Source organism: Perca fluviatilis, chromosome 8 (genome assembly GCF_010015445.1).
Source record: "Perca fluviatilis chromosome 8, GENO_Pfluv_1.0, whole genome shotgun sequence".
Taxonomy (NCBI): Eukaryota; Metazoa; Chordata; class Actinopteri; order Perciformes; family Percidae; genus Perca; species Perca fluviatilis.
Window position 1 is genome coordinate 14683447 of NC_053119.1, and position 26521 is coordinate 14709967.

The 26521-nt window shown below is 40.5% G+C and overlaps 1 protein-coding gene across 1 annotated transcript; it reads right to left on the reverse strand.

Annotated features, from left to right (window-relative positions):
• sema3ab (sema domain, immunoglobulin domain (Ig), short basic domain, secreted, (semaphorin) 3Ab) lies at nucleotides 1-24672 on the reverse strand. The gene is made up of 17 exons (XM_039808785.1): nucleotides 23836-24672; nucleotides 16115-16275; nucleotides 15622-15684; nucleotides 12385-12504; nucleotides 11521-11611; nucleotides 10623-10742; nucleotides 9533-9675; nucleotides 7630-7744; nucleotides 7441-7510; nucleotides 7182-7326; nucleotides 6846-7065; nucleotides 6642-6733; nucleotides 6503-6544; nucleotides 5705-5862; nucleotides 4258-4325; nucleotides 2978-3123; nucleotides 1-2661 (listed from the first exon to the last, which is right to left on the reverse strand). The coding sequence occupies exons 1-17, from the start codon at nucleotides 23951-23953 to the stop codon at nucleotides 2125-2127; spliced, it is 2409 nt and encodes an 802-aa protein (XP_039664719.1). The 5' UTR covers nucleotides 23954-24672; the 3' UTR covers nucleotides 1-2124.
• Between the last annotated feature and the right edge of the window lie 1849 nt (nucleotides 24673-26521).

Genomic DNA, 26521 nt, shown 5'->3' on the forward strand with positions numbered 1-26521 from the left:
CTTCATGAAGAGACATTTATTAGATCAGTAGAATACATCACCACCATCATCATCATCATGCCAAAAAGCAGCAGCAGCAGCAGCAGCAGCACTTCATTTCCTCACTTTCACTGTATATCCAAGACAGATGCAGCGAGTCACTCTATATTTTCTCTTTGTAATAATGTTTTTATCATTTGCCCATTTCTACTGAAAGTTCCACAACTCTGGTGTTGAACTTGTCTTGTTAGCCTTAAATCGCTTCCCAAGGGGCGACTCCAGCTGTTTGTCATCTTCCCCCATCATGGCTTCCAAAAGCAGATGAGGTTTGCAAACACTCACTACACAAGGTCATCTGACATACTGATGTGTTGCAATGCTCAACTGACATTGTTCAATGTTAGTACAGGTCTGTGGACCTTTAAATCCACAGTGAGATCATGTTCAGATCTTGTTTATATTTTCTTTATGAATACCTACCTCAGGAATGATCAATTATACAGTTTAGAGTCCTAACAGAAATAGTATGTACATCTTTGAAATAGTTAATATTGTGTACTGCATACCAAACAACAGAATAACGGTGACAACACCAGACTAGTATATCATTGCTATAGCAAAACAGGAACACTATCGTATTCACATGCACTAGTACACAGTGTCATACTTGTCAAACATAGACCACATTATTTATATTTACATAATGTTCACAGCTACATTCCAGGTTTGTGGTTTTGTGTGTGCATTTAATAACAAAGGATTGTTATAATCAGAAAAAGTAGAGTTTGTTATGTCACATGCAGTGAAATGAGGTTGTTACACTGCGCTGCCTGTGAAGAATATGAACATGAGGCAATGAATGTGGCAGAAAAAAATACAGTAAGGATACTGGGTTATTGCTCAGTGCATTTGATATGTAATGCATGTAATATTGACCAATATTGATAAATAGCATCCAGTCTTACTACAGTATTTGTGATAATACAGTTATTTTAAGAGATTGGTCCTGTCAGATTAATTAAACCAAGGAGAAAAAAAAGCCTGCACATCGCATATTTTCACAATGTACATAATTGTATATCAATAAATACACAAGTGTATACAAATCAAATGAACAGGGAAGAGAACTCAGTGTGACATTTCATGCACTGAGATGATGTAGTTGGCAGACATCCCGACTGTATAAAGTGGCAGTCAATGACTGTTGACACTGGAAGGAATCTTATGATAAAAAAAAAAAAAGATGAACAAATCGGAATAATAAAACCTGACTTTGTTTGGGAAGCTTATGGCGTAGACACACAGGCTAGTACAAAATCTCCCTGTATACAACTATTTTCCAAAGACTTTTTCTTAAATAAATGATAAATACAACTGCAAGCCATTCCCTTTAGTATGAGGAGACGTCATATTTACGTTATATGAATACAGTATTTACACATCTTAGCTACATAGTTGTATTTCTTGACAAATGGTGACCGTTGCTCCCAGTTTCTTGCAGTGCTTGGGCATTTTTTCTTTCTTGTGTTGACTGATTTATCCATCTATAATACCAAAAATGACCAAACATCCCATTTGTGCTTTCCATGAGCTTCACTTATTTTGTGCTTATAACTGCACTGCATGTCCATTTACTCTCCAGACTTTTTTTTTAATACAATCACACCTCTTCTTTCATATTTGTGAAGTAAAAAAAGAAATGATCATCTACGTGGTTTCACACTGATAAAGACACCTAACTAGCATGCCATGAGACAATGCCATTGCCATCTCAACGTGGAGTCAGTGATATCTGTAAGGATGGGTAAATGTATCCAGTTCTTGTGCCGGTTGACACTGTCCTTCTGCAGTGTTCAGGCCACATAGGCCAGCTGAGATAATATGCTTGAATGGTCTGGCGTGATACAACATCCCGTTTCTGCAGTCCTCTGTACTGTCGTACTGTAAACATGGCTGCCCACGCACAGAACACACCAGCCGGCAGATCAGGCTAGTATTACATTTATTTCCAGTTTAACTTTTCTATCCAGTCTTTGTGGAAGATGTCTGTTTCTCAGTATGAAGGAGAAAAGTGGGTAGGTTAATCGGGGTTACAGAATGAGGGTGTGGTTGCAGGTTTGGGTGTTAAAAGTCAAGGTTTATAAGTCAGACACTGCGGGGAGCCCTCTCTAGTTCATGGGTCCTGCGGTTGCGTCCCTTCTGCCTCTCTTGCAGGTGCTTCCACTTGGCTGCCAGCCCTTGAGCATGCATGTGGGTGCGAGGGTTCACAACCTTCTGCTGCTGCTGCTGCTGCTGCTGGTGTATTTGTACTTGCTGCACCAGGTGAGCTTTCTGCCTCCTGTGCTTTCTCTCCCTTTTCCATACCTGCTCACAGAACTCGTCCACGCTGTTGAGAGTCGGGTGATTGACCAAAGACAGGAAGTCTCTGTACCACAGCTTCTGATTGGGAGTTTCTTGAGGTGGGGACAGGTCCTGGGCGGGGACGCTGACTGCGGCCTCTTCATCGCGATGTAGCAGGTCCTCCAGGCGCTCGCTGTCAATGACCTCTAAGGTCACTTTCAGAAGCGTCTGCATGAAACCGTGCTCCACCGCCTGGCACAGATACATCCCAGAATCCTTCTTGTTAAGTGTGCGAATCAGTAGGCCCTGGTCTGTGCGGATGAAACGTTCTTCTGATTTGATCTACAGAATGATAGAGACAGAGTGAAAGACAAAGAGATAAAGACAGGGCTTATATGACATTCAACATTTCCCAAAAAATTCTAATTAGCTATGTTTCATGGCTGTTTTGATTACACAACATTTATTTCACTTGAATCAACCATGGCATTAAATATGAATTAAATATTAATAAACCATATGCTACTGTATTATCTAAAAACAATCTTCACTGTGAAGTACCATCTATCATTATTTATCTGCTCTGCCGACAGATTGTATCTGAGTCTTTTTCAACAAAGTAGATGAAGTGTTAGTAGCTAGTAGAAGTAGTTCCAACCTCTTGCTTGCGGTCATCAGTAGAGCGTTGATACTGCCAATATGTCAGAGCTCTCTGGGACTTGGGACTGCACTCAAGGAAAGTGCTGCTGTTCTCCACACCATACACAGTTTTATCCACGAGAGTCGTCTGCCCACTTAGTTCATCTAGATGAAAAATAAGAATACATTAGTCACCCAAGTTAGTTAAAGGAAATTTGCAGGTTGTTTTTGCAGATATTGGTTGTGGTAATGGCTGAATGTTATGTTCTACAGCCAGCTTTTGTGATTGTTAGTGATTTTCTATATGATACTATCTGCTTTTCAGCTTTTCTTGGACTGAAATAAAAAAAAATACTTTGTTTTCTAACTACTGCCTGAGGTAAGGGCCTGGTTTTCAATGACTGCATTTTACATTACTTGGTCACATTATCCTGTGTCTTTTCTTATCACACTTAATCATGTGCAGTATAGGCAGCTCCCACCACAGAGGCAGTCACAGTGGGCTGTAACTAAAATCTAGGTTTTATACAGTCAAGGAGGTGTAATGTTATTCAGTCAGGGAGCTTACAATGTAAGGTCAGTGTTCTTCTGATTGATCTCCTGAATCCTGTTGTAAATTTAACAACTCAGATTCCAGTGAAGCCTGCTACAGTATATTGTTATTCCCTCACTTTATTTTTATCATTTCTTTATAGAGTGCTGTAGCTGGTTAAAATGTATAATCAAAAGTGTTATACTACTACTCAACGGGTAGCAACAGGTAACAGTATTTTTTGTGTCTGAATTCCTCCTTCTCAACATAGCAGCTTTCAATAACTTTTCTTTTCTTTTGTTCTTTACAGTTAAATGAAAGACATATAATCACAGTCTATTAGACACAAGTGTGAGTCCTGCTTTTGGACTAAGACCACTAACAGGGCAGTAGAGTGAATGGTTTGACATCAGACAGGAGGCTTGGAGGAATCCTGACCATGTTAATTAGAAGCTTCACATGGACCGACTCTAATCTTCACACCACCAGAGACACATATAACACACACATTCAACTGGCTTCTCTACAGTTCACATCGCTACTGGAAAGGCCAACAGCAGCTTTGGGACCATTTTTATGTTCAAAGAAAAATAAATCCTTAAAATAAAAGCTCTTCTCAATTTATAATTTGGAAATTAAAAAGAACTCACATATGCTACTAGTCAAATGAATTATGTCTTTACTGAAGCCAACATAAAAATATGTTATTACACATTGCCCTTATTATACCATAGTTAGTAAAATACATTTTCTTTTCTTTTATGTACCATGGTGTTGCAGATCTGAGCATTGTGTGAGTGGGTCTCCATTCCTGATATCTTGCCTCCTTGTTCTCCTGCAGAAACACAAATATAAACACCTTCATGAGTCAGCAGACAAACTGGCTTCTTTGTATGTGTGTGTGTGTGTGTGTGTGTGTGTGTGTGTGTGTGTGTGTGTGTGTGTGTGTGTGTGTGTGTGTGTGTGTGTGTGTGTGTGAGAAAGAAGAACTGTTTGCAGGGAGTTTGTGTGTGTAGGTGTGTGGTTGAATGATGTTTTGATGTGCAGCAATAGTGGAAGCCAACACAAATAAGTAAACTAACAGCAGGCAGCCCATAGCATTGTAGAAAAGCTGTAATTATAGGGCGTGTATGAGAGAGGAATTCAAACCTAATCAATCATTTCAGCCTGTCGTCTCTCTGGGTTGCAGATGTGAATAAGATGGAGTTTCAAGTAAAATGTGAAACATAACCCTCAGGATATTTTCTGTAAACAATAAATGAAGAAGCTATCGAGACACCAAAAGCAAACTGGTAACTTCTCCCCCCTCTGCTTACTATTTTTCTAACCCAGCGTTATTAATTGGAGGTAAGAGTTTGTTCTGGCTGTGTTATGTTTAAATGTAGGACTCTGGAGTCCAACTAACAGCGTGAACAGGATACTGTGCAGCTAGCATTCAAATCAATAAGCCCCATGGAGCTATGAGTGGGAGGCTGCACACAGAGCACACACAAGTACACACACATTCAGATCAGTCCACTACTCCAACCACGCTACCACCGAACCTCTAACACCGACCTCACCCCTGGTTCACCCAGACAGCCTCCAGACATCACAGACATTGGGTCTCATTTACAGTAAACACATGAGGCAGGTTATATTTCTAGCTCTTTGGTAGAAACACGACCCTCTACCTTTAGGGGGTTTTGGCAAATATACAAAGCCTGCACTATAAGTGTGCCCTAGCTCCAGCCCTGCATTGCAGTCTGACTGCATATGTCCTCAATCACTATGTTAAAAGCCTCGCATATAATCCGGTTTTACCCCTGAAAAAAATATAGTCAATAGGTTAAACACAAGTAATTCCTAAACAAGCATGATTAAAACATGTGTTGTACATTGTAGATGTTCAAATCTAAAGCAGGTTGATCTTATGCAATACACAAATACACCTCTCTGCACATCCTAATTATGCTGCTTGAATCGGTTTCAGTTTCGAGAATGTTCTGATTAATCCAAAAGATGCATCAAATACAATGTGTATACCTTAAGGTTGTGTGTCAAATTACCTGCTGTTGGTTGGAAGTATTATATTGCATTTGAGCCAAACTTCAAAAATACCGGCTCAGTGTTGTGAAGCCCCAATTAGTCGCTGTGTACAAGGTGTCAGGCAGCTTGTTAAACACAATGGCAGAGTGCCGACATGATATGAATGTGTAAGTATATATTCAGTACCTCTTAGCCATGGGAAAGTATCTGGAGCACTCGGTGCCATCCCATGCACAGTAAGGGTCCCTTGCCAGGCAACATTCAGCACAAGCTTTCCCATAAACCTCACACCGATGCAAAGGCATCTGGGACACACCAATGTCTGAGCCCAGGTACAGTTGTTGCTGTAAGGGTAAAAGAGAGAAAGATTTAATTTTCCAAAGCTGATATTTTATGTGTTAGTATCTCAGTTTAGATTTTACATTTGGATGAGCAGTGCTTTGAGTAATACACTCAGCTTGTGTGTTTCAGTGAAGCAAAAATATAAGTCAGGAATGTGAACAGACAGTTTTTCTACAGGTGCTCAGCACCCTCCTACCTGTCAATTATATGTCTTGTTTTGTTTCTCCCTCCCTGCCATTTAAGTTGACGCGCTAAATGTTGCTGAAAAGCCAACAATTGAGATCTTTGTGCGATAAAGTGTTTCATCTCAAAGTGTTTTAAACAAGCGCTTCTTTGTTCTGTATTTAAGCGAGGTGTGTCACCTATCAGGAAATGCTCTCACTCTCTAAGATACAGGGTTTTCAGACACATGCAAAAAACAATATAATAAAAATAATATTTTTCTTTATGTAACATATTTCCCCAATGCAATCTGGAGTCTTATCTCCAGCCTTCACTGAACTCAGTTACTGAAGTCATATTCTTTCTTTTCAGACGTATCTTGATACAAGCTTGAGATCTCCTTGTTGGCTACAGTCCTTTGATCTGCTACAGGTGTTGCTATAGTTTCTTTTTAGATGCAATAAGAACTACAATAAATACCTGTTTTGTTGACAGTTCCATTGCTGTAATGGCTGTTGGCTCCTGTACAAATAATAAATGACACAAACAAATTGATTAGACAACACTTGCGGATTCTTCAGTTGTCCTTTAACTTTTAAGTGATGAGAGAATGACTTACTCTGAAGACAGTCATTTCTTCCAATAGGACTTCCTCCAGGTCGTGCCAGGAGCCTCTGGGGATGGATACCACTTTCAGTATAGTCCCCATGTCTAGCACACAATGGAAGCACACATGTTGTGAGTGATCTATCTATTTCAATTGGTCAATAAATCAGGTTAGTTTACAGCATACATGTATGCTAATGTAAATATAAGTGTATACCTGTGCCTATGAACATGACGTCATACTGGCCATCTTCTGCTTCTACTTTGTCCACCACTATCTGGGTGAACTGGTAGTCCACATCTGTTTTGACTATGATTGGTCGATTGTTAATGGGATAGACAGGGTTAAACATGGCTGGGTGGCTTCTGGCAAAGGTTACGACTTCATCAGGAAGGTCCTTGGTTGTATCAAATCCGCCAAATGTTTTGCTCGGGCACTGTGGAGAAAAAAAGTTAATAGTTATAACAATTACAGTTGGACATATGGGAGAATTAACTGTCAAGATCAGATCATAACAAACTGACATCCCAGTTAAAAGTATACTACACTCACCGTGCCGGGACGGGGGTAGGGAACACGTCCCTGGAAGGGCACCCACTGATAGTTGGGTCCATCTCTATGAGCATAAGGACCCAGGAACACTCTCCTGATGTCTGTCATGCTGTACATACACACAGCTGAACCTTTGAAGATGTTGCTAATGGGCAGAAAGAATGAGTCAGTTAAGGAAAGGTCAGGTTCTTGTTGAAAACACGGGTCATGAAATCCGTAATGATGATGACCAAAACTATTTCCATGTCAGTCACAGTACCTGGAAGTGGTAAATACTGCATAGATGATCGGACTCTTAGGATCCTTCGTGCTCATGAGAAAAACATCCTCTGAAAGCCAAAGAGAGTACACTGTATATTACAGACATATTCTTCAATGAAAAGAAAGTACTTCATCTTCAGGAAATAAAGCATGAAATACGTTTCAAGGTGCGGGAGCATTCACTCACGTAGTTCATCAAAGTGTGTGTCTATTCCATTACTGCCAGGCACGGAGCAAATAAGTCGAGCCTTCAAGAAGGTGGTCCACTTATTTACCAGACTCCTGTGGCCTCCCAGGTCATTCTGTTGGACAGATAAAAAAAAGCATAAGCTATATAATGTTGATGGAGGGATTGCATTGCCTAATTCCATACTCTACTGCTGAGCTGTACAATAAACAATACAAATATAAAAACAGATAAAATACAATATTTTAAGACTCTAGTATGGGACAATGTATAAGACGTTGCTCTATACACGTAATCCACCCGCAATCCTTGACGTTCCCAGAACGGCCGGTCCAACCGGTCTTACTTTTTAATTCTCTTTATATGCTGACTTATATTATCATACAGTTCCAATTTTCAACAATGTAACTTCAGTTACAATTAGAAATATAAAAACAGACAAAATACGAGAATAAATGTTACAGTGCAGTATAAGAAATGAACAATTATTTAAAAAAGGCAGCATCAAAAAGAAAGGTCTTCAGCCTTGATTTAAAAGAACTGAGAGTTACAGCGGACATGCAGTTTTCTGGGAGTTTGTTCCAGATATGTGGTGCATAAAAACTGAACGCTGCTTCCCCCTGTTCCCTGTTTAGTTCTGACTCTGGGGACAGAAACCAGAGGTGTCCCAGATGACCTGAGAGGTCTAGGTGGTTCATAATGTAGTCATGACTTATCAAGGAACCTATAGAGACCTCAACATTCGAAGTCATGTAAGGATACATCTTCTTTCTACAGTAGATAACTTTTAAGACTTTTTAGTCAGTTTATGAGGTAATGGATCTATGATAATACACAGTTTCTATGATAAATGATTACATTTGTTGGTCTTGACGTTGGATTTACAGAAGAAACTTGTGAATGGATTCTTTCCACTAAATAGAACTGAAAGTTACACAAGACACCCAGACAGCTCAGTGTACAAAAGACAGCTAGTACTAAACAAGCCTGTCACTCATCCAAGCATCCACTTTAAAATGCTTTTCTCATGATGAATAATGGATTTTCTAGATGTTGTGTAGAAATATGACTCTTTCTAAAGTTCTGTATGTTCCAGCACACACCCTAATAATATATGCCTGTGTGCCACACAGTAAAGTGTTTCCAGAACATAGCACACAAACACAGAGGCACAAAGTGCTGGCTCATAAAAACTAATCCAACTTAGTGTTGATTTATGACAGTAAATTAGAATGTGTCCAAATATGCACTGGGCCAAATTAATAGCACATCTTGAATAATGGTTGGCTTGTCTTCCGTTGAGCATAGCAGATTCCTGACATACTGGGTAATCAGGCTGTTATGACAGAGTCACGATATGCAGCAAAATGGGAGGATGAGGCTGGACATTACTCGCTGATCTGCAGTCAGCCTGGTGGATTCCTGCTTAAGGAATAAGAATAGGATTTGGAGCGTAAAAGCTGAGAGAAGGCCAGTGATTTAACATAACCATCCCCTGGAGCCAGAGGGTGTAGCAGACCCAATCAGTGCCAAAGCCTGGCATTATGATAACAGTGCAGGCCTTGACAGCGCCTTTGCCTCTCAGGTTCTGGTGACATTTAACATTTCGCTCAGGTTTCTGTCTTCGGAGGCTGATTGTGCCACACAAAACAAAGCCCACTCTTCTCCAGGCTAAAAATAATCACAGATAACAGCCCCTGAAACCTGCCATTATGAAAGCCACTCAGACACCCGTCAAGTGTTTTTCCAGATACAGAAGCTATTTCACACAATGTCGATGTGAGAGTGTGTGTTGTCTCTCTCCTTTTGTGTGCATCTGAATTTTCCTCTGTGAGAGCCAGCTTGTGTGAGTGTGTGTTTAAATGGACATGTGGCTTGTGTGTGTTAATGTGTGTGTGCGTACTTTGCAGAGCTGTCCGATGCGAGCATGTGTAGCCTTCCCGGCGTGCTCGCCATCTAAAGCGTTCTCTTTGAAGAGCAAGTAGATTTTGTCATCTTCTGGGTTGTCACTCTCTGGAATTAGATGAACGCCAACAAACCTGGGATCTGCAACACATAGAGAGACACACATAAACATCAAACAGGCAGGTTCGAAAACACAAGAGTAATGGACAAGGACAGGTAATGGTATCCCTTCATTTAAAGTGGCTTTGCCACGTTGAGCCTGTTAAGTAATAACAAAAGTTTAATATTGAATTCTAAACTCCACAGGCAGCCAATGGAGAAAAGCCAACACTAATGTGCTCCTTGCTCTTTGTTAGAAAACAGGCTGCAGGGGCGAGCTCTAGCTCACCCACTAAGAGCGTTCACCCCATGTCGGCTGTGTCCTGCAGCGGCGCAGGGTTCAAATCTGACCTACTGCCCTTTGCTGCATGTCATCCCCCATCTCTCTCTCCCCCTTTCTAGTCTATCCACTTTCAAAAAGGGAAAAGCCCCCAAAAAGAAAAAACAGGCTGCAATATTTTGAGACATGCAGAAAAGATACAGCTCCTTGACTGAACACAAAAGCATGGATTAATTTCTCAGTCCTTTCAAAAGATAGAATATGTTTCTTGATGTGAACAGACAAACATGGAGACGCGAGTAAATCAATTCCCAGAGACTGCTGCATGGTTGACAATAACAAGGACCTCTGTTTTATCTATCTGTTACTGTCCATAGAGCCTAGGCGATCCTTTCGGTATTTTGCTTGCTGATAATAAGATCATTGTGTTTAATATACAAGTACAGCTGAGTGTCATCCACATAAAAGTGGAAAGCTATATTTAAAACTACTAATTAAAAGGGCTGACGGTAAAAATAGAAAATAAAAGAGGCAATCCATAGGTCAGAGCTGCAGCATCAGACTTGACATTACTGAAAATGTTCAGCATAGTAAATTTAAAGACTTAACCGACTAACAGACAAAGTCAAGGACCCAAAAAATATTACATATTGGAAACTGCTCATGAATACGATCAGACTTGGACAGTGATTTTCTTCTTCTCTCTCACCATTTAGCCACCGAGAATCATGTTGCTCCGTCCTGATTGGGTGATGCTTTCCAAGAGTGCGAAAGATGGCAAAGTCCCGCCCCATGAAGTCAGCTGATGTCCCAGCATACAGTTCTCCATCTGATAGTAAGAAGATTGAAGCGTGCTAGTTTAGTAACACCGGATGATAAAACAGTCCGAGGTGATTGCAAGTGATGCAAGTGTAAAAATCTGAGGACGTGTTCAGGAGCTTAGCAGTACAGGTAGACGTGGAGTCCTTGGAGAACACAGACATTGATGGACGTGATGAACATCAGGAGTGTGAAATTGACATTAACAACGTAGGCATCAGGGCTGAGAAGGGAAGCAAGGGAAGGGTGAATGCATGGAGTGACACACAAGGAGGGACAGGACAGAGGTGTGAGACAGAGGGGGAGTACATAATAATACTGGTGAGAGGGGAGAGAGAAAGGGGAGAGGAGATGAGGGGTGATGGGCTGGAAAATGGCCATCTGCTAGATTAAACGGTGTGATATAACACAATGCGACTGGCAATAATTGGGAGTAGAGAGGAAAGATGCTCACATAGTCCTGCTTTATTTGCCAAAAGTGGGGATTCAGTGCAAAGAAAGCTCAATATAGTGTCATCTGCCATGCACGCCCAGCATTTAAAGGAGGTATATTCAGATTGAAATAGAGTTTACAGTCCTGCCAATGAGGGGTTCCCAGTGTGTAAATGCAAACTACAGAGCAGATCCACTTGTAATGAATGACAGGAATGCCCTGTTCTGTTATTCACATTTTACACCCTATATATCTGCTGAAATGAAAGAGCAAAGCAGAGGGTGTTTTTAGGACTCCCACCTTTTTATTTGACCTCGCGCTAACAGTCAGACACAGTGTGTCGGTCTTAACTCACCAATTAACATGGAGGCAGTGAGCAACTTGGGGTCATAGGGACTCTTCCCTCGGCCATTTTCTATGAGAGGCTCCAGTCGGAACACACTGTCCTGGACACGAAGAGACAGAAAGTTACAGGAGTTGTAGTAAATTATCAAACACATGGGTTTGGTTTTAAATGTTTTTTTTTTTTAAATAGTTTATTCATTCATTCATTAATTCAGCAGATAAAGAATACATTATGTGACATTGCCGTATAGTGTAAAAAACATGTTTTAAAAGGACACATCTGAGGTATGAGGTATTGGTGCCGTTTAAAATCATGTTTCCACCACCATATACTCAGGTAAGGATTGAGAATGAAAACAATAAATCTCATCACTCTCTATGACTTGGTGACCTCGACACTCATAGGAAAGAGTTAGATGAAATACATTTCTTGATTATGATCTATATACAGTAGATGGCTTTTCTCAGAGATATTTCCTGCGTCTGATTGTCTGTAAATAGCCGTCTAATGAATAGGAAATACACATTCATAAGCCTGAATCAGAAACATTTGGAGGAGAAGAGAGACATTTCCTTCGCTCATACTGAAATGAACACACACATACACATAAAGCGGTTCCATATTAGAGTGATGAATTGGAAATTTTGCAGACTATGAAACCCTATGAGTAATTTTCCACCCCATTTTGCTGAATGAAACCATTTTTATGTACTTAGCAAATCATCAAAGAATGTACTTCACAACTTTAAATACTTAAACTTTATTATGATATAAAACCCGGTATGGTTTTTATTTTACTGTAATGCTAACATGCATTACATTGTGTTTGACAGCGAGTGGAGGCAGTAAAGAAAATGTAATGTATGCCTGTACCTCTGTTTTCTTGCCCACCTCCAGGTAGGAGCACACAGGGTGGAAGGCTCCCGTCCCACACACATAGAGATGGGTCTGGTTGAACGGCTGCAACACCTTGATGAAATTTGAGCACTCCCTCTGATTGACCAGAGACAGAGAATAGAAAGCAGGATGAATAATCGACTTTTGACACATAACAATTTGACAGTAAAGTCAAATTTTTTTATGTCTTTAGTGCCACCGTAGCTTGTTGTGTAGGAAAAAAGTGGTGAAACAGATGAATAAATAAACAGGTCAGACCTAACTAAGAGCACAGGTCACAGAGGAAAATTCGATACTTAAATAGAGAAATCTGTAATGATAACAGAGCAAAGCCTACTGTAATGTCCTGTAATCCCCCAGAAAATAGTCTACATACGAACTCTAGCACTGTGCTGAGTAATAAATCTGGAAATAATATTATGATCAGACTAAGCTTTATTATCCATGACTCTGTATTTTTTTTCACTTCATCTTCATACAGTGAGGCACCCCCCAGCCCATCTCCACCTGGACACACACGCTACAGTCTTTCTCTCTGAACTCAGTGACATCTTTCACTGCTGGCTTCAGAGATTTTATGCACATGAGCTGTGTAATTTCCCATGGAATAATTGTGAAATCCATACAGGACGGATTTAGACTGTAGAATAACAAAAGAGGCAGTCGACAAAAGTCAACCATAATAATCCCACCGTATACCAATCACAGTAATGCAGGCCAACGTTGGCTTACTGTTATTCTGTCACTGTATACAAAAGTGATGTTCTTTCTGCATTCTACTGGGACCTTATGTCTGTTTGTTTAATGATTATGATTATTGTAGGAACATTTATCACACGTGGTTTTCTGGACTGTAATGTGTGTGTGTGTGTGTGTGTGTGTGTGTGTGTGTGTGTGTGTGTGTGGCGCACAACAGGCATCTGTATGTGTTGTATGCATTGCTCCGTTGCCATTTGGCTTATTTCCTTGTGCTTTAGCAGTACATGCCTGAGCAGACCTGACCTCAAATAAAACTGAATGTGTCATCACATATTCAAAAAGAAGAAGAAAAAGAGAATAGCGCGACACATAATGCATGACTAAGTTCATCTGGCTTTACTAGGTCATCAGCAGATAGCAGCCTCTGTTTGCATAAGCTTTTGTTGTCATTTAAGCAGCTGTCTTTGGATTTATATGGCCTACGTGGGTGAATTTATCTGAGTGATGAACGTCGTTGTTACAAGCAAAAGCAATAACACATGACTGTGCATGATGTCTTTGCACTGTGGGACCTGTCATTCCTCTGAATATTTAGCGTGGTGATACAGACAAGATGACTCAAACCATACCGGTGTGTCCAACCTTACATTAGCGGGTTTGTAATGAATAGTAAAATAGCATGCAGATATCTTTAAAAACACAATCACACTTACAATTCAATCAACAAATGTTATCCACATGGCTTGTTACAAAAATGTCTAGGATTTGATTTTAGATTTTGTGCAGATAAGAAAGTGAGCGCACACATTAGACATAAGGAACTAAATCTGCAGCATAAAGCACAAAATATGAATATTGCACCTAAACACAAAATATGTTTCCCTTCTACTGCTTGGACAACAATTTGTTCAGGGATTTACATGTTTGGAATAGACTTAGCGCACATTTATTAGGCTATGCAATAGCTGCTGCTTTCCTTTTTCTTTTGTGGGTGTACGGTCACACCTTTCACAGCCATGTATCTCTTTCATTCCTCCTTGCTTTATCTTCTGAAGTGTTTGCTTACAGTACTTCAGGGGGCATCAGCAGACTCACTCTCCATCTCTCTCCACCTCTCTTTAATTCTCACTTTCCTCCAACTCTATAACAGAAAGACCACCCCTCAGGGCACCTTATTCATCCACGCCACAATGTTTACAGAAAACACAAAAAGGACTTCATGGCGCTTCAAAAAAACCATATAGAAGGGCAGGAGAGCTTGGCCAATACCCAGGCAGAGAACTGAGGCACAAACAGCACTGCCATGATTTTACATTCCAGCTATTGCCTTAGGCTCTATTGAAGATAGAATTCATAACACAGCTTAAAGGGAGCAGAGACAACCTCTCAGCGTGCTTACTCAGAGATTCACCACACCACACAAGGTGCTCTAAAACTGGACACAGCCACAAACAGGGAAATGTGAAGCTTGGCTTGTCATGCAAAGGCTGAGTGAGGTAAAGAGTCTAAAAAAGCCCTGGATCATAATGCCACAACAACAGTTTTTTTTTTTTTGTTTCAGATCCAGCTTTAAATTCAGCTTGTTGAATTTAATACAACAAATAAATTATTGTAAATACAATTAAATACACTGTAAAGCTTGAGAAATCCCAGATGTGTGTGTGTGTGTGTGTGTGTGTGTGTGTGTGTGTGTGTGTGTGTGTGTGTGTGTGTGTGTGTGTGTGTGTTCTCGTTTAAATACATTCGTGGGGTCCAAAACCAGGAGTCCAGTATACTTGTGGGGTCCCGACAGCTTTGTGGGGCCAAAATGCTGGACCCCACAAGTTTAAAGGGCTGTTTGACGGTTAAGACTTGGTTTTAGGATTAGGGATAGAATTAGGTTATGGTTAGGGTTATAGTATATTTATTATACTATATTATATGTTATAATATAGGTTATAGTAAGCCAATCAAGGCCAAGACCGGTTTTTATTTGCTCCCTAAAGATAGTTCTGTCTAAATTACCTAAAAAGAGGGGAATGTATGAACAAAGAAGAAATATTTTGGTCTAATAACATGGGAACAATAATGCCTAAGATACCTGAATATGTGACAGTAGTTATTATTCCTGTAGTAATATACCAATAGGTCTGGCAGAAAGCACAACCATTTCCCAGGCCTCCCTCCATTGAATGGCGTGCCTAGAGGCTTGATAACTGATTAAGGTAAAATGATGGTCTAAATTTTGGCTCTGACATTATGATCAGTCCTATAATGACAGTGTTGTCCATTTGACTGATTGGATATGTCAACACACTGGAATAAACAAGCTGAAAGGTAAGGTATTAAATGTCATATATATGGAGCACATATACCATGTGATCCCAGTTTAACTTCAAGAGAGGTTTACTTTGAGTCATGCAAAGTTGCACTTCTTTCATAGCCCAAAAGAACAAAGACATTTAACAACATCTGTGGGAGTGGAGGGGCAAAATGCTGACACCCACTTGCAAGATGGATGGTTTTAGCTCTTACCGAAAGATCTTTTCCTGCCCACTTGCATTCATCTCTTCTGGTGGGAGAAGCCTGCCAAGGGATCTGCAACACACACACAGTTCCTGTGCATGTTAGAGAAGAATCTCCCTCCTCCTCGAATTAATTCAACAGAGTGAGTCGATACAGCTACTGCTTGTGTGCACGCATGTGTATATTTGAGGGATGTTGGGGTCACAATGCGATTTGTTATCCACTTTGTTTCAGTTTACTCCATTATTCATCCAGGTGTGCAGAGAGCAGCTAACATGCCTGCTACAGCGTGTGATCGTGTGCGACAGCCCTGGTCTGAAATATTCATGAGATTATTTTCTGTAGAAACAGAAAAGTATGTCCCGAGATACCTGAACCACTGACTGGCACTCTGGATAGAGATGCACACAAGGCAGACATTAAGTCAGTCAGAAACGCAAACAAACTTTAATCATGATAAATGGATGAAACCACCAGTCAGACAATCAAACCTTGTTTTTACCTGTGTGTAGTCTCTGCTGATATTGAGGAGGTTAAAAGAGAAGATGTGGTCCTTGGCTCCCACTATAAGTCTTCCTTTCTCCTCGTCCAACAGGAAGGTGTGGTAAGCCGAACTGTTGGCCAGGCCTTCAAACGTCACAAGGTTGTTAGACTCCAGCATGTCTGCATAGAAAAGTGATGATCAGCTTAATATGATAATCATTTTGTAAAAATCACAGTAACTGTGGCCAGCATCTAAGCTAAAGAGAATCCATCGGGTTAATATTTCAATGATTTCATTACATTTCCATGGGTGTCTGAAAGACACAGCCTTAGTTTTAGAAAGCTTTCAACATTTCCAACCACTTAGAATGTCTGTGACCACAGGTTCACCTCTCCATTCATAGTCTGCCTGCTCAGTTGTAATGTTCCACATACACAGACTGTTCACTGCTCTATGCTGTGAGGGTACACACAATGATAAGTTAAAAAAGTGTTACATTAGGTTGTTTTGGCTATATCCCTAATAGAGCTTTTTTATTATGTGTTTTTATCTATTATGTGCTTTTTGTGTATTCATTTTACTTGTGTAAATGTTGAAGCTTCTATTCCCTTTACAAAATGTTCTCAGGTCTAGAAATTATGCAGCTTGGCCAAGCAAGGCAACTGACAGATAGTGAAGAACCACTGCCAAGCCAAATTGGACTGGGCAGGTACGGCAGCACTGGGAGCCAATGATCAAACTGTCTGCATGGGGAAGTGACCTTGACCAGAGCAGCCAAGCAGAACTTGGTACACTCACAGTGGAAAACTGGGAGGAATATATGACTCTGCTAATATTTCATTGTCCAAACTGCAGGATTACTCTTAACCACATCAGCTATCCGGACATGTTACTATGGGCTACAGCTCACGTTTTGCAGTGTAATGCAATGGTCTGCCAAGTCTGGCAAAAAAGCACCATTTGCTTTCACAGCGGAGAGCCGAACTTGTCACAAACAGACATTAAGGATCTCATTACCGTAACGACCTCTAAAGGTGGCATTATGACTGCGGCATTATAACACCTTTTGTGTAGCATGTGCATACACAAACACACATTCATGTTCTGTCCTTCTCACATTTTGTTCTCACCCACAAAGTCTACTATGCCGCCCTCCCATTGACCACCCACACAAAAGGGTGGAGAATTATGGAACAGAGGAAAACTGGTTCCTTTTGGTGCTCTCTCTCTCTTGCTCTCTCTCTCTCTCTCTCTCTCTCTCTCTCGCTCTGTCTCTCTGTCTCTGGGAGTAAATAACAAAAACGTTCATAAATGTTTTAGCAAGGAGAATGCCCCCTCTCTGAAGTGTGTCAGAACCCAAGAGAGTGAGAAGACACAAGCTGGCACACTAACTGGTGAAAGAGAAAAGACATTTTGGAGCAGAGGGGGCATCACACTGCTTTGACTCATTCATAAAACCCTATCATTTTAATAAGAATTTAAACATGGGTCATTAAAGTCATTTGATTATGATTGTCTAAAATTAAAATCAAATCAATATTCTGTATTACTGGATTATAATGTGGTTCCGTTGTTTTAAATTAAGGGGTTTTTGAGATTTGAGTTTACATGTATGTGCTGGTAACACTAGCCATTAACAGGAAGTGTAAAATAGAAAGGGTGATGAGATTAATGTTAAAAAAAAAAATAAGGAAACACAGCTGTGGGAGACAAAGGAAAAAAAGAGAGCCCTTTGGCTCCAGTTACAAATGTCCTCGTCTTTATATAACATTTTGGCTCTACTATTCAAACACTAACCTTTTTTTCACTGACATTAATGCATATACACTCATGTGAATGCCACGTTCACATGTGCTCACACATGCACACTATTGTACACACAGGATGGTAATATACAATGAGTTGGCATTGTGGTTTTATTGTCATTGTGTTGGTGATTTAGTTGGTTTCCTGTTCATCAGAGCTGATGGGGACAGATATAGTCATCTAAGTATAAACTCACGGCACTGTGTGACCCAGCCAGAGAAGTTGACATCTAAACCCGACTTAATAAGTCCATAAGGATTTAAAAGTATTTTTAAAGTCAGAAAAGAAGAGATCTAGTCTGTAGCTACTCAGATACATAATAGGACTCGCTCCAAACCCCAAAGCCGGTTAAGACAGTAGCAATGCAAGCCAAAGCAGTTTTATCCATGAATACATTGCACAATTTAAATTATGATTCTACAAATGCTTCAAGACATTTACAGTATCAACTTGTGTCTTGTATGTATATTTATGTGGCTGTAAATTGACAGACACAGTTCAAGTAGATTACACTCTTTGTATTTTATTGGGTTTTCTTGGAACATTAGTAATTACATTACTAATATAAGAGATTATTGGACTGCACATAGCACAGCCACTGTCCGAAGAATGGAAAGAAGCTCAAGGTCATAAAAAGAGGCAGTACAAGTATTGCTTAGCCCAAACTGTGTCCCAGATTTATGCTCCTGCTGTAACCTTGGTGATCAATCATGAGTGGATCCACTGTAATCCCTTCACTGACAGCACCTGCTACCTCAGACCCTCTTTCACCTGCACCAGTGAAGTGTTTGTGTGTAGGAGTGAAAGACGAAGACAGAGAGAAGCCACCCTCCACAGATGATAGCGTTACTTTTGCTCCATAGAAGTAGGAAATACTTCTGGTTTTGCAGCCAGCAAGGTAATAATACACTCACTCGCGCACACACACACACACACACACACACACACACACACACACACACACACACACATTCATGAGTCAATAACATAGTGTGTCTGTGTGATTTAAATAATCTGTTCATCTAAAGGAAATAAGTATTAGCCCACAGAATAATACACTTGTTTTCTAAACAGCAAAGTGTCAAGGATCTGTAGGGCAACTGCACCAGACGTGATGACTGCACTTCACTTCTCCTCAAACCACATCCCTGTGTGAGAGAACAGAGATCAGCATCACCACATTCACCCACCATACACAGACACACACTTCTCTGTTTTGTGAAAACTGTCTATGGGAGTAGTGTCCATGGCAACAGACCATTCAACAGAGACTACTGCTAAGTTATTAAAAGCTATTCATCCAGAGACAGATACTCTATGGGTATTGTGTGTGGATCTGTGTTTGTGTGTGTTTATGAAGCATGCTCTGATGTGTGTTATTGGAAAGAAACAGGATGTTTCCAAGCCATGCCAGAGGTAGTAGCCTATACATGTCTGAACTAGTGTCCCCTCTGGTTAAATATACAATGGGTTAACACCCTGTGCATGGTGGAGCAACAATGTTTTTTCTCCTGTTTATCCTGCAACTTCACACTAAAAGTTTTTCTGCAAAGCGGTGTTGATGCATTGCAAGCTCTGTGACAACATTTTTACAGTAGCCTAATAAGAGTAGCCTGTAATTCTGTGCTACATAGAACATACTTGGCTGTTTTTAGAGAGATACAGACAAACAAACAGGCAGACAGAAAGATGGAAACATAAGGACAGGTGGATAGGAAAATGTCTTTATGCCGAGACATAAAAACAGGTGGATAGGCACACATTTTAAAATGTGTGGCCGTAACAGGTGTCAGCTGTTGCACTGCCATATTTTACAAATCTTCTCTTTTAGCCCATAACTATTGAGGTAGGGCTGTCAAGAATCCTGCAAATGTCACTTTTTACTAGCTGTTTGTTGCCTACTTTTTCTTTCATGTTCTTTTTCTATTTTACTATCCTCCCTTCCTTTCTCTCTCTCTCTCTCTCTCTCTCTCTCTGTCTTTCTCTCTCTCTTTCTCTGTGAAAGCAGAAGAGCAAGAGGGAAAAGTGGAAAGTGAGAGAGAAAGCGAGTGAGTAAGAGAGAGATAAGGGGGCAGATGGAATGGATGCAAAGAATCAACAGTCCCATGTGAGACTGATAAAAATAAACTCTTTTACCCTACATTCTCTCCGTCTTTCTCTTTATTTCTTGACTGGAGGGCACAGAGAGTGTTATCTAAGTGCTTCGTAAGAAAAAGCAGAAACACGTCTTAACAATAACCCACGTGTGGCCGCACTGTATGTGGGAACACTGAAGTCTGACCCTGATTCAGCAGCTTCACTTGCGTTCATCCTTCACATGGCTGACTGTATGATTGCATACTGACAAAACACAACGTGTCACTGCGTAACTTTGAGTGTACACAGTCACTGATTCATCCACGCCTGAGGGAAAACAACCACAAAGCTTCATCAGTCGAATAATTTGTTCGGTGTCAAGCAGAAACGCAGGCAAACACCTTCTCAACCTCAACTCTCACATATGATTGGTCTGCCAACTTGCATGGTTTGAGCTGATGGCTTTAGTTATAAATGAAAGACTATACTCAAGATGTGTTTGCATTTTTCAGGCAATAAAGTTAGCGTAAAGAATATCTGAGTTGCATGTCTAGGGTTGGGCAATAATAAAAAATTGCAATGTATTGTCATTTTGTGATGATATGGTGCAACTCTGTTATTGTTTACAAAAGTATTGTAATTATAACTACAAATGTTTTTGTATAACACAGTTTTGTCTGATGTAAAGTATCATAGTGGAACAAAGTTCACTGCATTTGAGTTTGATCATTTTATATGTGTGTTTTTATACATTTGCCATATTGTGATTTATATTGATATTGGAAAATGCTCTTATTGATATTGTGATATGCATTTTAACCGTATTGCCCAGCCCTTCATGTCACTATGCCAGTTTGTTAGCCAATAGGTATGGGCACTGGAGATGATGAGCAGCCATTTTACATTGCAGCTGGTACAGATACAAAGTCAAAAAAACTAGAGCCCTGAAACAAGTCAAACAAAATCTGAACACTGGCAAACAAATCCTAAACATGACTCCAGTTGGAGGGGAAGAGAGACCATTTAGAATCAGAGAAAGCCTCCAAACATCCAGCTCTCTGAGTGTATAGGATACCTTCCCATGGCCATTCAGGGCCATTCAGAGTTTATACAAAACACACCCCGAGAAACCCAACTCCGCTCCGAAGATTCTTAACGTGCTTATGGATTAAAGGTCTTTAAGAGAACTTCTCCATTCTCCAACTCTGATTAAAAGTCAATTTGCACTACCATGAAAATAAGAATAACACAAAAACACAAACAGCTGAATGTATGACTACTGGAGGAAGAATTTAGTAAACTGTGATACCAAGATGTTACTACTGTAGTTTCAATTTTCTTGGCAGTTTTCCTACTTGGTATTCAAGAGTATGAATTTTGTTTGGTGTGTGTGTGTGTGTGTGTGTGTGTGTGTGTGTGTGTGTGTGTGTGTGTGTGTGTGTGTGTGTGTGTGTGTGTGTGTATGTGTGTGCAAGTCGTTGGCTCTGCTCAGGAAAGGGGTGGACAGGTCAATGAGAAGGAGAAGGGAAGAGAAGAAGTACTTTTGGCAGTACACACACATCCTATAAAACTAAAGTACCCCTCTCTTCCCTTCCCTGGACAGCAAACAACATGTGCTCGACTTCTTGTGGCCCATAAACTTGCAAAACCATATGGAACTTTGTTTATTCCCAAGAGGATCCATTTACCCTGGGGGTGTGAATCAATCTCATATCAATTAATGTCAAAGTATAACATATGTGAAATGACTCAATTTATGGTGCTGCGGTGCACTGTAAATCCACGGCCTCCCACTATCTCATTATCACCCAGTCACTTAGTTGTTTATACAGTTGGACCTTAGCTCGTGTTTAGGTAGCCATGGGGTATCATTGTGATCTTTCCCCCTACTCCACTGCCCTTCTGCCCCTCAAGCCTCGCTTTCAAAGATCTGTTGGAATCTCCTGGGGTTCAGCGGGGTGTGTGTGTGCGTGGTGTGGTTGGTCAAGGAAGTTGGTATGTACTGTGTTCAATGAGGGGCTCATACTGTGGGGGAGCAGGCTGCTGCTCAGGTTCACACTTTCAAGAGAAACACTTCCCTGCTGTGTTCATATAGAGTCAGTCAAAAACATGTGATGCCTGCATCCACACAGTCGCATTCATTTGGACACATAGATTTTCCCTGTATTCCTAGTGACCTGTAGGGGTCGGAGTTCCTTCACCTCGCAGTCCCATGTGTCACTGATCAGACGTCTCTTGCTCCTGACTGGACAACTTCTCAGGCTGTATAAGCAAATACTGATCTGTAATTCACCACAGTGAAACATCTGATTTCCTCCCCTCCTTATGAGTAAATCTGAGTCTTTTTCACCTATCACAGGGGTAATAAATAATTTATATGATGATATAAATGATTCATAATGCAATAATCCCATGTCACATGCCTATTGGGACCTTCAGTGGATACAGTTTGATGAAATTCTACAGTATTATATGAATAATTTTTCCACCAGGTTCCAGGCATGAAAATTATACCTGCCCACTCTCCTCTGGCTAGAACTCCTCAGCCAGATATGGTGCCAAATATTGTCCCCACCAGCCAAAATGCGAATGAGGTCTAATGGAAATATTGAATGTGGAGATGGCAGCCAAATAACCGAGCTGGCCGGGCTGCTACCTGAAGGCCTGGCTTCTAACAGAGATATCACTGCATGGGCGTGTTTCACCAAACTGACAGCATGTTGTTTTAAATGACTGATACGCTCACAGGTATCATTATCTAACTACAGATGGCCATGTATTTATGTGTGTGTGTCTGTGTGTGTGTGTGTGTGTGTGTGTGTGTGTTTGCGCACAGACATGCATGCGTGTGTGTGCGCATGCTCATGTGTATAATTATGGATCTCCCAGTGCTGAGCGAGAAATATTTCTCTTTGGGAAAGCCATCTGCTGAAACAGACCTGCACCATTCATCCTGAGTATAATTACCATGCAGGAAAGAACGGAGCGGAAAAATGACATCCAGGAAAAAAAGAAAGGGAGAGAGGGATAAATGACGCTCAACTGCCAGGGAGTCCATGTCTGGCACCACTTTTCATTGCAAAACTGACAACAGCAGTTGATCAAAACAGGGACAGAGAGATAGGAAGAGAGAGTGCATCAGAGAAAGACTTTCGTTATAAACAATTCAGTTGTAGGCAATTAAAGTTACTTACCTAAATACCACTAAACTGCACGGAATTATTCCCATTAATTCCTACAGTGTATATTATTCCCAGCTGATTGATTTACTGAACCATTTTAGTACTATTCCTATAACGTTGCCATGAGTGTTTTTTTTCCAGCTAAACTGAATGTAATGGATATATTATATTTGGAAGAGTTTTATGCATAACTGAATGAACATTAAATAGGAACATGCTTTAGAGACATGCCGGTGATCTAGCACCATATAAAACAGCTTTTTAATGTCCAAAAATGGATTGTAACTACCTGACTAAAATCAGGAGAAAAAAAAACAAATGCATTATTCCATCACACAAGCAGAGGGTACATCTGATAAGCAATAACATTTGACAAGCCTTGTAAAGAATCTGCTTGTTTCAATTCTGTTGACTTTGCTGGTATTTTTCCAAATAATCAAAGAGAACACATCTCTCTGCCTCACAGCGACATCTAGGATCTCGCAGTTACTACAACTTCTATAGAAAAGCTTTTCTAATCACTTTATGGGCACATTTGGTTTGGGGATTTAAATCTACACGATCAAGAGGCAAGGCATTAGGAGATATTGGCATGAATTCAGACAAGATAGTAAAGAGCTGAACCATTTAGAGATTTACCATTCATCACAGAATGCACAAATGCAAAGAACTCACCTTTATAAGAGAGTTTTAGCCGGGGGACGTTGTTCTTGGTCTGTTGGGCTCTGCTGCCCTCCGTCCTGAGCAGAACCACCCCACACAGCAGCATAATGCTGCCCCAGAGAGAGCCCATGGTCCTGGGGCAATAGAGGCCAGAGAGGTCCTTTAAATACACGCCTCCAGTGCAGTCAATCTCTAATATTGTGTAGTAGAATAAATGTTCCTGTTCCAGCGATTATGAATAAATGCTGGTGGGCCAGTCCAGACTGGTTCTCAGCAGGTCTCGTCCCCTGCCAAATGAAAAATCCTTTTCTGTTCCAGGGGTCAAAAGCCAAAATTAGAGTCCAACTCCAGGGGAGACAGAACCTGCGAAGCAGAGTTGGGGGTTACGGGTCAATGTCACTGCATGTGAGCCTCCAACACCAGCAAGTCCAAGGTAAACTTGACCAAACTAAGCACAAAGAAGAGATCTTCACCATACTCAATGCGAGGAAGAGTGAGAGGGTCTTGGTAACACTGCCATAGTTTTCTGTCCTGGTACCTAACCAGCATGCAGCTCTGTCTTAACAGCCATCCACCTTGTCACTGAGTCTCTACCTTTAGTGAAAGAGAGAAAAACTGGTCCAGTTTGTTTCAGCTGTTAATCCAGTCTGCTTGGTAAGCACAATCTGCACTGACACACACTCTCTCTCTCTCTCTCTCTCTCTCTCTCTCTCTCTCCTCTCTCTCTCTCTCTTCCTTTCACTCTGTTTTTCTATCTACCTCTCACTCTACTTAACTCTGCTCTGGACTAGTTCAGCCCCACTCAGCGCAGCTCTGCCCTGTCCCCACAGCACAAGGCACACAGTGCAACTGAGAACAGCTGAGGCAGACAGCAAAGACGGAGAGAGGACGAGAGAGAGAGAGAGGGAGCGAGAGAGAGAGACAGGGAAGGATTGAGAAAAGAAGAGTGCAGTGTATGTGGGAGAGAGGGTGAGAGAGAGCATAGAAAGCATGAGAGAAAAGAAAACAGTGAAAGCAAAAGAAGTAGGAGAGGAAAGGTTAGGGCAAGGCGGGAGGTTAGAAAGAGTATGAAAACAGAAAAACACGGCAGAACATTCTGAAGAAACAGAATTTTAGATTTGATTTTTCTGTATTATATGAAACTCAAATATAGTACACTGTGTATATTAGATTTTGAGACTTGTACCACAATTAACAAAACAGAGGAACATACAAAAGATGCAGAAGATTCCACAGGTGTACAGTACACTGAATCTGTATCAAATAAATCCAATATATTGTTAACAGCATATGAAATTTCCTGTGTTCTAATTTACCTTTGAGATAAACTTCTCTGCTTCCTAGTTTTCCTTCCCTCTGTCCTTTACTGTGCACACATCGTTCCCATTTTTCAGTGCATTTCTACAGTATTTATGCATTATGCAGGTATTAGGGATTAGCTGCTGGAAATCATTTTTAAATCAGCTGAATCGCCTCTGCTGTTTTTTTCTTACACTGTTCCTATATCTTTTTCTTCCTCTTTTTCTAAAGACTTGCATAATACTGAAATGTATCCATTTCATAATGATTTATTTCCCAGAAGACCAACCGTAAATTAAATTATACATAATTTATAATCTCACTTGTGCTCAAAGGTATTAGTCAATGCAAAGGAGTCACTGTGTTGTGTGGTTAAAAGTCCATTTCTTTTAGTTTACCATTATTTACTGTAACGGGAAAGAAAATCAGTGATTCCATTACAGATTAGATCAAGTTGTTCACGTCTGTTTTCTCTGCTGGGTGAAGAAGCCAGACAGTGAGACTGTGAAGAGACTATACCAACTGCATGCTATTTAACTGTCTCCTTTGCAATGTAAAAACATCAGCAACATTCTGTACCTGAGTCTGATGGATTAGTGGTGAAGCTTACATGACAGTGTTGCAGTTAATGGTTTATACTGAACTGGACAACAGGCAAATACATCTTGTCAGGTCCATCTGTCTGGTGATAGCGCCACTTAAATTGCATCAATCACATGGGTGAACACAGAAGTTTCTAGAAAGAAGTTACTTTCAAGCTTATTTCATTTTCAAGCTTAACAGTCTGTTTTATGGGTCAAAGTGTAACAAATCTCATTCTGGGGAAAAACAAAAACAAATTCTCATACTGAGCAAATAATGTAATTCCCAGAATGAAATGCAGTACTGTAAGTTTACAAGTTTAATTTGGGCACTGATTTAAACAAGTGTCAAAAATCTTACACAATGCACAAATCTCTAGTTACAACAATAAATCTCTGATAAATCTACTGACATATTAAGCTGGTCTTGGTGACGAAAATAACAATAACACCAAAAATAATTCACATTTTACATCAATTGTAAAAACCTTCCGAAAACCTTACAAAAAAAAACAGATTAACAATTTTAAATAGTCACTAAAGTATGAAGGCAGATTGATTGGGCTTTTATTGGCTACTCCATCATAGTCTGAAGGGGAGTTCCTTGTCTTTTCTCCTAAACCATCCCAAATGAGATGTCAATCTCACTCTAAACAGCAGACCCTTAGTGAGCTGATTCCTTCTCGTGGTGAATGATAATGACTTTAGTGGCAATGGTTTGGTTAAGACCTCTAACAGGCTGTATCCATCTGGATAAAGAGCCATCAGACAGTGGGAGGAGAGCTGAACTAATCCTGTAGTGAGTGGATGGGCCTCAC

Coding starts and splice junctions, on each gene's coding strand:
- sema3ab (XM_039808785.1), bottom strand. CDS start 23,953: ATGGGCTCTCTCTGGGGCAGCATTATGCTGCTGTGTGGGGTGGTTCTG. Junction 12,505..15,621: donor GGGCAGGAAAAGATCTTTCG/GTAAGAGCTAAA, acceptor CTGGTCAATCAG/AGGGAGTGCTCAAATTTCAT. Junction 10,743..11,520: donor CACTGCCTCCATGTTAATTG/GTGAGTTAAGAC, acceptor TCTTACTATCAG/ATGGAGAACTGTATGCTGGG.